This window comes from Buceros rhinoceros, unplaced genomic scaffold, assembly GCF_000710305.1.
Source record: "Buceros rhinoceros silvestris isolate BGI_N320 unplaced genomic scaffold, ASM71030v1 scaffold26681, whole genome shotgun sequence".
Classification (NCBI taxonomy): Eukaryota; Metazoa; Chordata; class Aves; order Bucerotiformes; family Bucerotidae; genus Buceros; species Buceros rhinoceros.
In genome coordinates, this window is record NW_010392893.1 from 4074 (window position 1) to 4877 (window position 804).

The 804-nt window shown below is 58.6% G+C and overlaps 1 protein-coding gene across 1 annotated transcript in view; it reads left to right on the top strand.

The window, feature by feature from the left end:
- MBD4 (methyl-CpG binding domain protein 4) overlaps positions 1 to 804 on the top strand; it is a gene marked incomplete at its 5' end in the record, with an annotated part of 4927 nt that overhangs the window by 3375 nt on the left and 748 nt on the right. Inside the window, one exon of the mRNA XM_010144668.1 lies at positions 401 to 504. Coding sequence (XP_010142970.1) covers positions 401 to 504 — 104 coding nt within the window. The remainder of the gene's footprint in view (positions 1 to 400; positions 505 to 804) is intronic.

Consider the following 804-nt stretch of genomic DNA (forward strand, 5'->3'; position numbering starts at 1 on the left):
AGCTGCTGGGACAGAGGAGGGAGATATGTAGGGATTCTGCCAGGGACCTCTGTCCAGGAGACGTCTCGGAGCGGAGAAAGGGACGAGCACCTGCCTGAACGATTCAGAGTGAGGCGCCTCTGCCCTGGTTTCTGTCAGGTCCCCTCCAGAAGGCCCTTCCTGCCTGATTCTGATATTTTCTGTACTTAGAATAAAACCACTCCTCTGTGGGCTCTGAGGAGGGGGATGTAGCTAAAGCTCCCCTTCAGGGGGCTATTCAGAACCTGTTTAAGATGCACCCCGTGGGGATTTGCCACCTGCTTTCCCCAGGGAACAGCTAAAACTGAGCGTCAGGGCTCTGTCCGGGGGCGCTCTGGAGCCCCGCGTGCCGCAGCGGTGAGCTCTGTGCCTGTCCTTGCAGACGAGTACCTGAGCAAGCGCTGGCGGTACCCCATCGAGCTGCACGGCATCGGCAAGTACGGCAACGACTCCTACCGCATCTTCTGCGTCAACGAGTGGAGGGAGGTGGGTGCTGCGGCCGCGGGGCAGTTTGTGTATCTCCAGTGGGCTGTGTTTCCAGGACGCACCTGCTGCGAGGCTGAACCTCTAAATAAGAGTCGTGTCACGTGGGTATTTTTTCTGTAATTCTCCACTTTCACTGTGTTCTTATTCCCTTGGTGAGGCTGAGAGTCTCTTCACTGTGTTTCCTGCCAGTCACATCCTGGCACCCTAGTGGCTGAGGGACCCGGCGGGGCTGAGCCTGGAGCAAAGGAGGCCCCGGGGAGACCTGCTGGCTCTGACAACTCCCTGACAGGAGGGTGCAGC